Genomic DNA, 12,916 nt, shown 5'->3' with positions numbered 1-12,916 from the left:
GGCACCGAGGTCAGGCTGACAGGCCTGTAGTTCACTGGATCCTCCTTCCGGCCCTTCTTGTAGATGGGCGTCACATTGGCAAGCCTGCAGTCATCTGGGACCTCCCCCTTTAACCAGGACTGCTGATAGATGATGGAGAGCCACTTGGCGAGCTCCTCCGCCAGCTCTCTCAGCACTCTCGGGTGGATCCCATCCGGCCCCATAGACTTGTGAGTATCCAGATGACGTAGCAGGTCGTTGACCGCTTCCTCTTGGATTATGGGGGGTTCATCCTGCTCGCCATCCCTGTTTTCCAGCTCAGGGCGCCGAGTACCCTGAGGGTAACTAGTCTGATTGCTAAAGACTGAGGCAAAGAAGGCATTAAGTACCTCAGCCTTTTCCTCATCCTCGGTTACAATGTTCCCCCCCGCATCCAATAAAGGATGGAGATTCTCCCTGGCTCTCTTCTTGTCATTAATATATTTGTAAAAACTTTTTTTGTTGTCTTTAACGACAGCGGCCATGTTGCGTTCTAGCTGGGCTTTTGCCTTTCTCATTTCCTCTCTGCACGACCTAATGAGATCGCTGTACTCTTCTTGAGTCGCCTGCCCCTTCTTCCACAAGCGATAAACTCTCCTTTTTTTCCTGAGTCCCAGCAAAAGCTCCTGTTGGCACTGTTGGCCTCACAAGGAAGGTCGTTTTCCCCATAAGATCCCCAGTGCTCCCTTCTGGTTATCTGTGAAGTTTGGCTGAGGCTCACGAAGCACCCTGTTAACCGCCTGCAAAGTCCATCCATCCCTTATGCCACTATCTCTAATTTGGCAGCTTCTCACATTGTTACCTGTCATGTCTGGCAGTGTCTCATGTTGTGTCCAGTAGCTTCGCATGCCCATAGTGCACTTAATGCCCTTTCTCATGAAGCTTAACTTCAGGCCAGGGCCTAGGCAGCAGCTTTGTGATCTGCCCACAGCCCTAACAATCCCACGGTTAAAGGTAGGATGGGAAGGAGCTGCATCACTCCTTTCTCTGGTAGAGCCTGAACGGGCCTTCTGTGCTACCCCCCTGCATGGGCTGGACACATAGGGATGGAGCCCTGCTCTGCTGGACATTACCTGTGAGCGGTGTAACTAACTGCAGACTGACCTGCTGTTATTGCCAGTATCACCTTGACCCATGAATGCAACCTCTATGTAGTAAAGGCACTTAAAATTGATAACGTCCTTCTAAGAGTGGTAGCCTCCGTAGGTAAGTCTGGTTCTTTGGCCTCAATAGCGCACACAGCATCTTCTCAGCCACAGGGTCCCGGGTTGTTGGCAAGATAGGTGGAATACTTCTGTTGTGTTGTGCGCTGGAGCGAGCCCTTTTCTTGCCTATAGATTCAGATCTCTGAGCTGTTGCTGAATCTGGTCCCACTCCTGCAGGTCTGAGTAATCCACCTCAGTGGTCCACTCTGAGGGTAGGTCTGTTTATTTTTAAGTCATATTGCAGTGTCCAAGATCAACTTAAGTCTCTTTCTTGGTTATTGAGAGTCAGTTTCAGTTAATAGCACTTGTGATATCACTTGTGTTGCTCATTCATTGACAAGGTTTTGGGCAGTTGGTGTTCCGTTCTCCTGGCAAAGCTTGGTGTTACCCTACCAAAACTGCCATTCTTTCACAGTGAACCATGGCTCAGGCTTTGCCAGGGTTATACATTGAAGTCCAGGGGGTTTGCTGTGGCCACCCTTTCCGTAAGTTTCCCAATCCAACCCGAAATCCCTTTTCTTCATTTAATGGGTTTTCAGCCAGAAAACAGTCCAAGTTGAGTGTGTACCTTCCAAATTTCCTGATGTATTTCTCAGTCTCACTCCTTCTCCCTATAACTAGACGTGGGAGTTGTGCATTGGTTCAATATCCATCCCATACCCTTCCTCTTGAAACTGGCAGACTCCTCCTTTGCATTCTTCCTGCTGGAGACTGCAGGTGTGCCTAAATATATATTTACTTGTCTTGGAGCACTGTAGGTAGACTGTGCTCCTTTAGTTCGCAGGGCCAGTGATTCTCCTTCAAGTCTCAGTCTGAGAGGTGTGCAGTAAGAAATGGTTGTACCTGGACCCAGGCCAAACCCCATACATGTTCATTGACATGCACGTGGCAGTCTGCATTACAGTTACTGAGAGGTTAGTTATTCCAGTTTCCAATGTTGCTAATAAAATACCAAGTTTTCCCAATATTTGTCTCCCCATTAATGAAGGGTCTCGCCAGTAGCATGTTTGTTACTTTGTTTTATCCAATTCATTAGCTGTTACTCTGAAACTGTTCACCAGTCCTCTGTGTTTGTTATCTGTCAACGTTTTTTAGCCATTGGTTCCATCTCTTTAACAAACATCTATCTTAAATTAGATGTTGTGACATTTATGCACAGATTTTTACCGCCTTCCTTTTTTCTTTCTGCTTAAAGGAAAGGTTTTAACGTGTTACTTACAGTTATGTATTAGATGGTTAACTTTTTAGAAAAAATTAAGTACAGCAGTTATCCAAGCATTTAAGCTTGCTTGGATAATTAGGTATGAATATCATCTAATATGTATCTAAATCATCTTCCTTTGATGTTACTTCTATTCTGGCTCCATCATAATACTTTACTATGCATTATACCTTCTCAAACCATTGCGTACACATGCTTCATCCACAGTTTTCTCAGCTTTTAACTACTTAAGGACTGACAGCACTTAGCAAGTTTCCCCTCTTTTTTAAACCTTTTTGCCTTCTTGATACCCCTCCCCAATTCCTTCTGCTACGTACACACTCTATACGTGAACACTTGCTTCACAGAACATTACTGCGATCAATGGATCTGTTGCTATGTAAGTTGTTGTTCTTTGAAGGAGTGCCCTGTAAAACAAACAAAAAGACCTACTGAGACTATTAGGTACCATGGTTTTGGAGCTCTTTTTCTAAAGCTTTAACTGTGATTAATGGAAACGCCTCTAGGGTTACTCAAAGTTAATGTTCACGTAGGTAGTCTTGGCCTTATATGGCGCCTAGATACACTTACCTGTGCACTGTTAGCCTTGCAAGGTCCTAGTCCCTAGAAGGTCCCCAGTGCTCCTTTCTACTTCTCTCTGAAGTTTGGCTGTTGTTCACGTAACACCCCCTTAACGACCTGCAGAATCCAGCCGTCCCTCATGGTGCTGTCTGTAACGTTTGTCAGCTTCTCACACTGTTACCTGTCACGTCTGGCAATTGCTTGTGCCACATCCAGTAGTTTCTCACATCCTGCTCAGTTAGCTTAACTTCAGGCCAGGCCTAATCAGCAGGTTATTATAAACCAATAAATGACCAGTTTAAAACTAAAAATAAAAAGTGGTGGTCTACACTAAAGCCTAATGAATTAAAGCCTGTTGTAATTAATTGATTTTAAAATTCTAATAGTACAAGTTTTAATGTGCCTCAGCTCACTAACCTAGCCATTAGTAAAGAACTTGGAACAGAAGTTTCAAGTGGTATCAGGTGCTTGGCAGCTTTAGCATCTTCTCCAGGTTTAAGGAGAATATTTAGCTTACTTTGGTTTAATGCCACTTCTTTCAGTTCTGAGAATAACACCGTAAAGGCTTTTCCTTCTTTAATCTAGAAATAAAAAATGAGTTATGAAGGGTCGTGGTGTAGTAGTTCTGAAATTTTGATGATCATGGAGGTGAGTCAGTTATGATCATTTGAGTACAGAGCTCTCCTGTGCTTTAATAAATCAATTTTAAATGCAGAGCGTATTTTGATTAAACTTTTTTCCTTTTGATTCCCACACATTTAATGTAGTTTTTGTATAAGCGCATAAATCTGAGTCTAAGGACCAACTTAATTTAAATCAGTTTTCATTCAGAGCTTGATATAAATCAGAATTAAAATAAATAAATAAACAATAGTCACTCTAATATAATATACAAACTCAGGTAGCAAAAAAGAAAAAAGAAAAGGTTTTTAATTGCTCCAAAGTTGTGTGCATTATAGTGTATCATGCTGGATGGTAAAATTAATTCCAGCTACTGCGTATTTAGATGAGTTACCAGCATGCATTAATATCAATTTACCACAGAGAAAGATTTTTTTTCTTTAAGAACAAAGGCAAACAAGATCAATGTTGATGTTTTAAGTTGTAGGAGTTCTTTGACTGCTAATTAGATCAGCTATGTAAGTCAGCTTGTTGCAGAATAATTGAAGGTAGCTTAAATTTTCTTGTTTTGATGGACAGGGCACAGAAGACAGCAGTCCACAGCTGAACAACAAATAGTCCATTCAGTCTTGAGGTAACACATTTTTCCCTTTCCTTTTTTCTTAGGTTCCACCACATCCATCAGGTCCTCCTGTGGTTGGTGCACTCCAACCACCTGCTTTCACAGCACCTTTAGGAATCCCACCTCCTGGATTTGCTCCTGGAGTGCCACCGCCGCCGCCGCCTCCATTTTTACGACCTGGTTTCAACCCAATGCATTTACCCCCAGGTATATTTATCTATTTTTAGGAATATTAAGTCCTTTTTTTAACCGTATAGCAAATAAAAGCATCTGCCATATAAACTGCACAAGTATGTTTTGGTAAAGTGATACTCAGTGTTAATACATACGTTTTTTTATAGGCTTTCTTCCTCCTGGACCACCACCACCAATAACTCCTCCAGTATCTGTTCCTCACACTCCGGCAGTAAACATCCCAAACTGTAAGTGTTTCGATCTTGGGCAAGTGGCAGTAGAAGGAAGGTATCGTGCAAGCAGAAAAGCTGACTTTTTTTTTAATATGTCAATGCATTGTTTCTTAGCTACAGCAACTGGTGTGAATGAAGACACTACAAAAGATTCGTCTGTAGGAAATCCCATCCCAACAGTGGTTTCTGGATCCAGAGGGAATGCTGAAACTACCGATAGTTCCAAAATATATGGGACTGTTCCACCTCCTGTAGCACCTACTAATGTACCTGCTCCTGTCACCCAAGCTATTCCACTTCTTGGTGAGTTCATTTTTGTATATATTCTTCAGTTTATTGTTCCCTGAATTTAAAATACAATTATTATTTTGCTACTGACTTACAGTTCGTAGGAAAGTAAAGCAATTTTTTCTAAACTTGTTGAAATTTCTGCCTTCTGTGGCTTTTAAATCATTTTTACAGGCTTGATTTTGCACAGAAGGAGCAGTAATTTATTATTGAAGATCTGTTTTCTGAAGAAACAAAAAAGCAGTAACATTTAAGTTACAAATTCAGGACAGAACAAAATGCTGTCTACTTTTAACAAATTGAGGTTTATACCATATAGAAAATTAACGTATAACAAAGCATCTGTATGACATATGAACTATGTTTTAGACTCGACTATTACATGTATAAAATTAACTTACAGAGAAACAGTAATTTTTTTAGTGTATTTTTTAAATTGTAAAAACATGGTATACTTTTTATGTGTGGAATAAATTAATAAAATGAAAAAACAAAAGCTTTTATTCAGCCCTGCAGTATTACAGGTTTTGAAGCCTTTTTAACAATATGTTACTTTATTTAAATATTATAAAATGGTATTTTGACTAGCAAAACCAAGCTAACTTTGGATATCTTACATAAATTACTTCTCACAACATGATATGAACTTGGTCAGATTTTTAAAGAGAGTGTATACTGTTTAATGTTACAGAGATCTGCTAAGTACTTATTTTAGGATGGCCTTTTGTGGGTCAGTGTCAAGAATATACTCAAGAGACTTGTTCCCTACAAATTTTAGTGAGAATATTACTTTTATTGGATTTCGGACCTCTAAATGAGAGCCTAACAAGTGAATGAAAAAGATAATTTTGTCTGAGTGTGTTTCTGCCCAGAACTTTACAGTGTGCACTGAAAACAACCCAAAGATTTGTCTCCCTGAGAGCTTACTGCTCTATTGGATTTGATGGCTAAATTTTCCAGCCGTGACTAGTGATTTTTGGGTCCTTCACATTGGAAACTCGAAGTAAGACCCTTTTAAAAGGTATTTTTCAAAAAGCAAAGAGCTGCTTCTCTCTGAAAATCAGTCTGCTTTTTAAAATCTATCAAAGCAGATATGCAAAATCAGCAGCTAATTGTTTTAGAGTATCTTGGACACTTGGCAAACAGAGAAAAGCTTAAAAAAGAATCTGCAGTGGCACCATAGATTGAGAGAATTTTGTAGTGATAAGGATTATTGGACTATACATTTAAGACATTCACATCTTAATGATGAAGTTACACTTTTTGTAATTGTAATACAGTATTACCAGATTTTTGAAGTTTCATGGTACTATGTCTTGTATGGCATAACATGAACTTGTTATTCCAAGCCTTTGGAATGTATTAAGTTACTTTGCAGTTTGCTGTATCGCTATACACATAAGAAAAAGGTTTTACAGAATTAAGATGGGAGTGAAGTAAATTACATACCCACATTAGTTACTTGGACAGTAGCTTTTTTTATTCTTACAAATTCAAGGAGGCTGAATTTGATAAATCTGAAGATCAAGAACTTGCCTTTGTTTTTATTAACTTGTTTACTGAGTAGTTGAGGCAGGTAAGGTTGTCCATGTGGTCAGAGTGACTTCTCAACGTTCAGTCTCATCAACAAGGGGATAGGAGAGCTTTTTCTTTTTATAAGATCGCGTGTGTGAGCTTACAGAGTAGTCCTGAAGCAATAGCTCAGAGATCTGTGTGTTTACTGAAGCAATAGCATTTTATGTTGATGAGTGTCTTATTTCAAGAAGAAGTTATTTATAATCAAGGAGTTACGTAAAATCCTTCCATCCTGACATTTCAGAGTTAAGGGGGACTGTTCACAATCTGACATAAGATACAAGAAAACTAGAAGAAACAGATTATAATGTTTGACATGATTAAAGGTAAAAGATTAATATCCGTTGTCTTTGCTTTTAAAACTTTTCAGTAAGTTGACACAAATGAAACTGTCTTCCTGGAACCACTTTGATTCACTTACCAGTTGAGCTTAGCTCTGCGTGTGAGAGTCCAGATCTGGTCTCTCCTTAGGCTGGAAGGAAAACATGAAAGAGGTGATGTTTTCCACCACTCACGCTGATCTAGATAGCAAAGAAGTGTCCCTTGAAGTCTTGCCCTCCCCATCCTCTGAGTTCAAGAGCTGGCCAGGCTGCATCGTCATTCCTTCCTTTTTATTCTGTGTGTCAGGTTTCACTCCTAGGGAAATCCAAGCATGGGAAATGGAGTGTGCCAGGGTTTCACCACGTGTGCGGACATGAGATGCAGTCTACATATGCATCCCGGTCCCGGCGCCCAGAAGTGCTTGCAGGCTTGACAATTTGAAGGTAGCCTTAGTGTCTGACCTACAGTCTTATACAGGTCAGAGGCAAATGAACTGGACAGAGCAAATGAGTAGGTACAGCATCACCCTCAGTTAGCCATGGGAGAGCGCAGACAAGGGAAACGAAATGCTTCAGGCTAAAGGACCTCATGTTCATAAGTATATGGTTTAGCAACTTGAATAGATGACTGGTTTCCCACGAAGTCCTCAAACTGCTCGTTAAACGTTCCCATGATGTGGCTCTCCAAGCTGAGATAAGAAGGTGGAAGAAAGATTTGTTTGACAGCATCCTGAAGTATGTCATGAGGACTCTGCTTGGGGAAATAGGGGTGAAGGGGCTTGAGTAGTGTAACATGAAGAATGAAGAAATGTTCTTCGGATATTTGGGCAGGATAGAAGAACTTACTTCAGCAGGCTGAATTCAAGGAACGAAGATTCCTCTGAAGAGACTGTTATAGAAATCTAAACTTAACCTTGCTTGAGAACGCCTTGTGTAATCTGTACAAACACAGGAGCTCTTTTCTAATTTCTGTAACTTCAAAATGAAGCTTATCTATCTATCTGTTCAGTTTTTATATGGAAGATATGTTACAAAGTAATTCTAAATTGATTATTGTAAGATTTCATATGCTTTCTTAGTAATGTAAGTTACATTCTGTTTCATCTCCACTAATTTCATTCGTTCCTCCAATGTAATTCTTTCATCGCTTCCAACAAAGACATGTTTGTGCTTCAGAGGGGTGATCCCTCGTGGACATTGTGTCTGAATTTTTTTGTGCTTATTCCTAAAAACCACCCTCAGGTTGTGTTGATTTAGTTGTATCCTTGATGATATTCGCTGCTGTTATAGCTTCTTGTTCTTAATTTGAACAAGATTATCCAGACTGTAACTGGTTTTGTGAGTGTGTGCTCATATGTCATTTTTTAAATGATCTTCAGAGCAGATATTTTTAGACTCCTTTTACGTGTGCATATTGCAGAAAGTGACAGGCTTTTAAATCATTTTTGATTTGCCAACTTGTTCTTAGTGTTGAGCAAATGCTGTAATTTGGACCAGTAATAAACTGCTGTTGCAGATGCTATGTTTTGAATATCCAGATTCTGTGATCTATTATCTTGATTAAATACGCCATATTGCAGTTTGTAGGTTCTGGTCTAGTGCTCTTTTTACCAAAATTCCTACAACGATAATTACATATTATCAAAGATCAATTATACTGTAGTTCTCATCGAACTTGGTATTCATTTCCTGTTAATGCATGCTGAATTATTACTCTTTTCTCCCTTGCTGGTTTGTTCTTAAGTAACTACATGGTCTTTTTGTCATCTGCCTTAAATTATAAAAGACAGACTACAGTATTCTCTGAGCTCATCAGAGTATTACTGTATTATAAAGCGGATACTTTCTTCACAGGAAGGATGAGCTTTTTATTAATACAGGCTATGAACAGTGATAAACCTAATACATTTCCAAATTTCTTGTGGTAGCCCATTTTAAAAGCCTAACAAACACTGCATGTTTGCTAATTATATATATATGACTGTTGCTTTCATAATACTACTGAAGGAGAATTCAGAGGTGAGGGACCATGAACTCTCAAGCACCGTTCATGGAATTCAGTTTTGCCTTGATGATTCCCTTGACCTGGGTCAGTTTAGTGTTTACGTTTTGTAAAGCAGGAATTTTAGAAGTCTCAATGCCAGTAACCCAACACTGTACACACAACGTAGTTTGACTCTTACATCCTTGTTTAAGCGTCTTACATGGATAGGAGCAAGCTCCCACTGGCTTCAGCGATGGACACTGAGTACCCTGAAAAACGTTGGTATTCATGGCAAGACATTTTAAGCTGTGAGTCGATATTCAGGCTCTTAAGTTTAGGCTTCTTTCTTTACAGTCTTGGCCTGGTCTAAAGGACTCTGTATCAAACTCCAGAAAAAGACACAAGACTTACAACATTGTCCCTCTTTCAAGAATTTCCTGGTAGTATTTAATGTTCTGGTTTTAAGATGCAACGTTCCCCACTGGAGAGCGATAGGAGAATTAATGCGACATGCTAAATGTTGCAGAACATCAGCATCAAACTCAAAGTGTAAGCCTTTAGCCCGTTCTGCTGGAATCGTAAGCTTTTGACTTCTTGTTCTCATATATATTTCCGTCAGATCTGCCAAGGAGGTGTATTGGAGCAGGATTGCTCTGTCAGATACAGAAAACACCGTTCCTCCGCTTGCTTTCTTGTAACAGCACAGCTGAGAAGTAGTTTAACGCATTGTAAGAGACACTGTAATAGACGTATTGAGCAGAGTTCAGTTCAAAGAAAAATCAGATGCTACGGTTCTGTTAGCATTTGTAACACTGATAATTATCACAAGGGAACATGGGATTTGTCCAGCCAGAAGAGAAGGTAATCGGAAATGGAATTAGTGATGCAGAAATCTGGCTTTTTACCTAATTTATCAAAACAGTAAGGACGACTCCTGTGACCTCTCTGGATAGAAGACACTTCTTCAGGACAGCTATAGCATTTTGGGCTGCCTTACGAGTAAAATGAAATTGAAACTTTTGACACTGTGTGGTTGTTCTTGCACCTCTGAAACAACACTCGTGGGTGGCGATGGGTTTTCCTAGTACGCTTGCATCAGCGTTCTTCATAGTAAACACTCTGCACAAGTTCTGAGGACCTTTCACTGCGCGTCACTGGTAAAAGTTATAAATAAAAATAAGTTGTGAAAGCAATCTGTATTTTTACACATTTGAACAGAATAATACATTAGGTGTAAGGTCTGAGGATTATATCTCCAGTATTAGAAGCCATGTCTTAGCCAGGTTATGCAGAACAAGCAGCCGGTGAACGGGGTGGCTGTATTTCATAGCCATAAGCAAGAAGATGAGGTTAGCTACTACAAAAATGTTTGCGGTTACGAGCAAATGAATAAAATACAGGCTGGGGCAGATAACTTCCGTCACTCGTCTGCACAGGTACGAGATGGTCATTAAATCACTTTGTTGTTTCTCTAGGAGTAGGAGCTCTGGTACTTCTTTTCGGGTTTGACAAACTTTAAATTTTACATACTGTCTTGCCCTATATAAGACAACAAAGGGCTTTAAATTTTCCTAGACGTTGCACGTGCAATCTCTGCCACTAATTTTACTGAGCGTTTTCAGTACACTTGGATGTGTTTCTGGACAGCTCTTTGAGAGTAAATTTTTAATCGCTGCCTGATCTGTCAGCACAGCGAGGAGACTAATAGTTCTTTCTATGGCGTACTTCAGCCTCAAACTTTGAGCGGGCTGATTTGAAAAAAAAAAAAAAAAAAGCGTTCAGCTACCCTGCTGATGCAGTCCAGATTGAAAGAGAATGAGTTTCAGATACCATTATGCTGCTTCTATGCTGCATTTTGTGTAGAAATAAGGTCGAGGAATTAAATTGCTCGTACTTGTTAAGTTTAAAAAAACTCAACTCGCCTCACGTTCACGCTGTTGTAACCCACATGCTGCTGTAGAGCAGAAGCATGTGCTTATCCTCTTCAGCTCTTTAGATCTCAGTTATTCTTTTCTGCCTTATTTTTAATCTTCTGTGGAAGAATTTACGTATCAACAAAAATAGCCCCAAACCTCAGAGTTCAGCAGAGTAACATTCTTGGAAGATACCATTAGCCATACGTCTGTCTCGTCAGATCCATAGTACTAAGTCACGGGAGGAGTTTAAACTAGGTGACTTACAGCCCTGGTGATGAAGAGGAGGAGGGGGAGGGCTGTGCATTTTAAAGTTAAAAAGGAAAAAAAAAAAACCCTGGAAAAAATATGCTGTTGCTGCTGGAACATTTCTTTGAAAGAGGGTGACCTAACGAGCCGTGTCTGAAAAGTGACTGCTTGGAGGGGAAGGTAAGATGATACCGTGGACTGGAAGAATATTCCCATCTCTGTCACCCGAGTTCTCCTGATCGGCAAAATACAATTTCCTTCTAATACGAATGTAAAGAGCACTCGGATAAAAAGGTTTCTGTTGGAGATGTTCTTAAGCGTAAGAAGTGGAGTGGTGAAAGGGCAACCTGTATGTTCTTCAGAAGGCTCAGGCGTATTTGGGAGAGACATGCTAAATAAATCAGATGGAGGAAGAGGGAAGCTACGATAGCTGAGTGGAAGGTTATTTGGGGTGTCTGCTCCACCGTGCTCATGAAGCTGAAATCTAGGTGCGGTTTTCACTGATGACACCGCCAAGTATTTAATTCCAGTATTGATTTACATAGCTATTTCACATTCTAGTTTTACCCAGGGCGGGAGTTAGAAAATTTTACGTAGCCTGCCTTCTTAACTTTCATTTTTATTAATATATGTGGAAATAAAGCATTATTTAGAGGAACGCAAGATGGATTAGGAGAGATTTGTGCTCGTTCTGCTGGCAACTGTTGGTTCCTTTAAATTTCAGTCTGGGAGTTTAAAAACCAACACGTGCTTTCTCAGATACGGAGCTTATGGTCAGGTAAATAACTGCTGGTGAGCAGGAAGAGCAGATAGATCCAGTATAAAGGCTACAGAGAACATGAGACAATAGCGTTACTAGTTCAAACAAAAGGAGGCACGCGAGATAAGCTGGCGCACGCTTACTGGTATGAAGTCCTCATCTGGAGCTCGGTAACCCTCGCTCGTTTTGGCTCGTTGTGTTGATGTCAACAAGCTTTGGGCTGAGCTTTCTCAAACGGTACGTTTTGAGAGTTAATTTTTTTTTTCCCTCTTATGAAGACCATGCTGAAAACAAAGAGTCCAGGAATAAAGGTGGAAAATAGTTGGTGTGGATACGTGCTATGAAGGATGGAATATTGTATTTAAAAAAAAAATATCCAGAAATCGCCTGTTGCATTTCCTTTTAGTTTGCATTGCAAGGTTTATTCTACTAAAATTAAACTTTGTTGTATCCCTTTTCTCTGGAACGGTAAATTGAAAACTCTGTGGTTTCCTGCTCCTACTCCAGCCCTGTTCTGACCTTACCTCTCCCTTCACAGCTTACTGTATCTGCCGCCCCTTCTGCACGTCGAAAATCTTGTTGATGACCAGTTCAAGTCTCAAGCGTTTTAGCCAGATGTGATTTCCCCGATGTTTGTAGTAGAGGAGAAATGTTTTAAAACTAACTAAGGGAGGTGAGGTGTCTTTAATGAGAAGCCTGGGAAGCGTAACCTCTTAGGGAGGTGTTCCGTCAGCAGTCAGTTGACGAAGCGAGACACTGAGCTGGAGATCAGGAGGAGCTCTGACCTGCAAGACGGCAATGGCTTCTGCACAGAAGGAAGCCTTTAGCAGAAGTGATTAGTTACTACCACTGCAATACTAATTACTTCTAGCGCGACACAAACGTCCGTTTAAAGACGATGCTCTCTTCACAGTATGTAAGCCAGCACAGGAAGCTTTGCAGGCTGCTCTCTTCCCCCCGCGCCGATTTTGGTGTTACTCGTTTTGTGAGATAATTTCAGGACGTTTTTGAAACTGTGAAAATGCCTTTCCTTCCCTCCTGCCAGCCTCTGATTTTACTTTGTGTGTGTGTGTGTGTGTTTGTTGCAGGCACTCAAGGAGTTGCGCCACCCCCGCCAGCCCCCGTTGTTGGGTTGCAGACTCCATCCACCGGCCTCTTAGGGGCCCGGCCT

The 12,916-nt window shown here is 40.6% G+C and overlaps 1 protein-coding gene across 1 annotated transcript in view; it reads left to right on the top strand.

The window, feature by feature from the left end:
• The window catches only part of SCAF4 (SR-related CTD-associated factor 4), a 39,522-nt gene that overhangs the window by 25,459 nt on the left and 1,147 nt on the right, over positions 1-12,916 (top strand). The window contains exons 17-20 of the mRNA XM_009328011.1: positions 4,294-4,456; positions 4,591-4,671; positions 4,771-4,959; positions 12,834-12,916. Coding sequence (XP_009326286.1) covers positions 4,294-4,456; positions 4,591-4,671; positions 4,771-4,959; positions 12,834-12,916 — 516 coding nt within the window. The remainder of the gene's footprint in view (positions 1-4,293; positions 4,457-4,590; positions 4,672-4,770; positions 4,960-12,833) is intronic.

Source organism: Pygoscelis adeliae, unplaced genomic scaffold (assembly GCF_000699105.1).
Source record: "Pygoscelis adeliae isolate BGI_AS28 unplaced genomic scaffold, ASM69910v1 Scaffold154, whole genome shotgun sequence".
NCBI lineage: Eukaryota > Metazoa > Chordata > Aves > Sphenisciformes > Spheniscidae > Pygoscelis > Pygoscelis adeliae.
This window is presented reverse-complemented; position numbering and strand designations above follow the sequence as displayed.